The sequence below is a fragment of the Sesamum indicum genome, linkage group LG9 (assembly GCF_000512975.1).
Source record: "Sesamum indicum cultivar Zhongzhi No. 13 linkage group LG9, S_indicum_v1.0, whole genome shotgun sequence".
Taxonomy (NCBI): domain Eukaryota; kingdom Viridiplantae; phylum Streptophyta; class Magnoliopsida; order Lamiales; family Pedaliaceae; genus Sesamum; species Sesamum indicum.
In genome coordinates, this window is record NC_026153.1 from 9,481,331 (window position 1) to 9,483,714 (window position 2,384).

The 2,384-nt window shown below is 36.7% G+C and overlaps 1 protein-coding gene across 1 annotated transcript; it reads right to left on the bottom strand.

Moving 5' to 3' along the window:
* On the bottom strand, positions 1,046-2,011 carry LOC105171189 (NDR1/HIN1-like protein 13). The gene has a single exon (XM_011092220.2). It carries the CDS (start codon positions 1,875-1,877, stop codon positions 1,125-1,127), a length of 753 nt encoding a protein of 250 aa, XP_011090522.1. The 5' UTR covers positions 1,878-2,011; the 3' UTR covers positions 1,046-1,124.

A 2,384-nucleotide genomic window follows, 5' to 3' on the forward strand; every position in this document is an offset into this window, starting at 1 on the left:
TGTAATCAATGACTATTTACTACGATCATTACATTTCTTTAAGATTTTGTATGTCATTAGATATAAATTGAATATAAAGCAGATTACACTGATAAAAAAATGAATTATTGTTTATATTATAAATTATTGGGAAAAGTATTATTTTAGTCCGCTAAGTACGCCTAATTTTAATTTTAGTCCAATAACTATGTCCATTTTTGTTTAGATCCAATAACTTATGAAATTATTTACTTTTCGTCCCCTGATATATTTTCGGACAATTTTACCCCTATGAGTGCATATAGACTAAAACTGCCTTTCAAATATTGCATAGGGGTAAAATTGTCCGAAAATCTGTCAAAGAACTAAAAGTAAGCAATTTTGTAAGTTACTGGACCTAAACAAAAATAAACATATTTATCGGACTAAAATTAAAATTAGGCATACTTACCGAACTAAAATAATACTTTTTCCTAAATTATTATAGTCTAAAAAATAATTGAAAATTCAAGTTTTGAGCACAATTATCTTTGATAAAAAATATTTATTATGGTCTTTAATTATGACTAATCTTTTAGCCTCGAGTACTCGAAAAACCGACGAATAATAATCATTGGGTAGCCGTTTTCATCACGATTTTATAATTTTAACCATAGTTAACTATAATAAAAGAAATCATATTTCTTGTAATAAAATTCAAAATTTTTATTCAAATTTGATCCAGCTACTTACATCACAACAACGTACATCAATCGTGTAATAAATATAATTCGTGACCAAACACATGACCCGAACTAAAATTTCCAAAAACCAGAAAATTAAAAAGATAATAAGTTTCTAAATTAATTAATCTGACTAAATCTGATGAGGTCCAAAATGGTGAGAAAAATCCATTGAATAAAAGAAGTAATAGCTCAATTATTAAAAGAAAAAAGAACCAAAAAATAAATACTGTAAGCAACACAAGCAATCGATAGTTTCCAAGAAATATTAAACTAAAAAGCTATACTACCACCGTTTAATTTTGATAATTTCCTTTTTCTTTTTTCTTTAATTTTGATGTTTAATATGAGTGGAAACAAATGATTGTTGATTACCAGTTGATGATGATCATAATGATGATAGTTGATCAGAAACTTCAACGGCTACGATCCCGTGTTGCATTCTTGGCTAGCGATCTTCGCCTTGCTCGTCAGAGAATTCCGCACCTTGAATTCACAAGTGACATTTAGATCCTTGCGCTCGTTTCTCACCCAGCTCGTGATCTCCACCGGCACCACAACATTCAGGACCATCGATTTCACCGACGTCCCATCCTTGAGTCTTTTCTTTATGTCCGCCGCGCCGTTGCCGGAAAGCACCACATGAACGTCGACGGCCGAGGTGCCAGATTCTTGTTTTACCATCGGCTGGATCCCCCCTTTCCCGATTTCCAGATTCTTGAGAGCCAACGTCCCCTTCTTTCCACCCTGCAGGTAACTAATACTCATCCTCGTGTTCGGGTTGTTGGCTAACAGCGTGACGTCATAATGGGGCGACCTGCGGCCGCTGCCTTCCAAATTCTTCGCCTGGATGCCCGTGACGGTGAATTTCGGCGACTTGGCATCGTACATGGTGTAGCGGAGGCCGTAAACCGCGACTGTGATGATGACGGAGACGACCACAATGGGGATGAAGATACGGCAGACCGTGCCCCGGCCACCTGTCTTTTTTGAAGAGGAGTTGCGCTTGTGGTCCTCGACAATGCGGGCGTGCTCCGGCGGGGGTACGCGGTAGATTTGGTCGCGGGGAATCTGAACGACGTAGGTAGCGAGAGAAGCGGCGGCATTGGCGGGCGGCGGAGGGTGGGGTGGCTTGTCTTTAGGGTCGTAGGAGGAGGGTTGGAGCCGCTCCTCCATTGAGAGACGAGGAGCGGTGGCAGTTCCTGGGGATTGGAGAAGATGGCAGAAGAGATACGGGTGCTAATTTGATATTTGCATGGGACGTTCTAAATTTGGAGTTAGGTTTGCGAAAGAAGGATTTGTTAGCATTAATTCAAGTCAAAGGGGCAAAAAAAGAAAAAAAAAATAAAAAAAGTTAATACTCCTAAATGGTGTAAAATTAATTGGTAAAGGAAAACCCTTTTTTTTTATTTTTTTCTTTTTTCGTGGTTGAAAAGAATGTGTTAGATATGGTTTCCACAATATTTTTATCCATCCATTGATTTCTTTACTTTTTTTTCTTTCCTATTTTGATATATATCATTTATTGATATTTTTTTGTTATATGCGGGCATGGTCATAATCAAGAAATTACGTTGTCCTATGTTTGTAGGTAACATGATTGGTGTAAATGTACATGACAGCTATATTTATACTTTTTGATGTATAATTTATTTATATGAATTATTTTTGTGTTGTGCATAG

Coding starts and splice junctions, on each gene's coding strand:
- LOC105171189 (XM_011092220.2), bottom strand. CDS start 1,877: ATGGAGGAGCGGCTCCAACCCTCCTCCTACGACCCTAAAGACAAGCCA.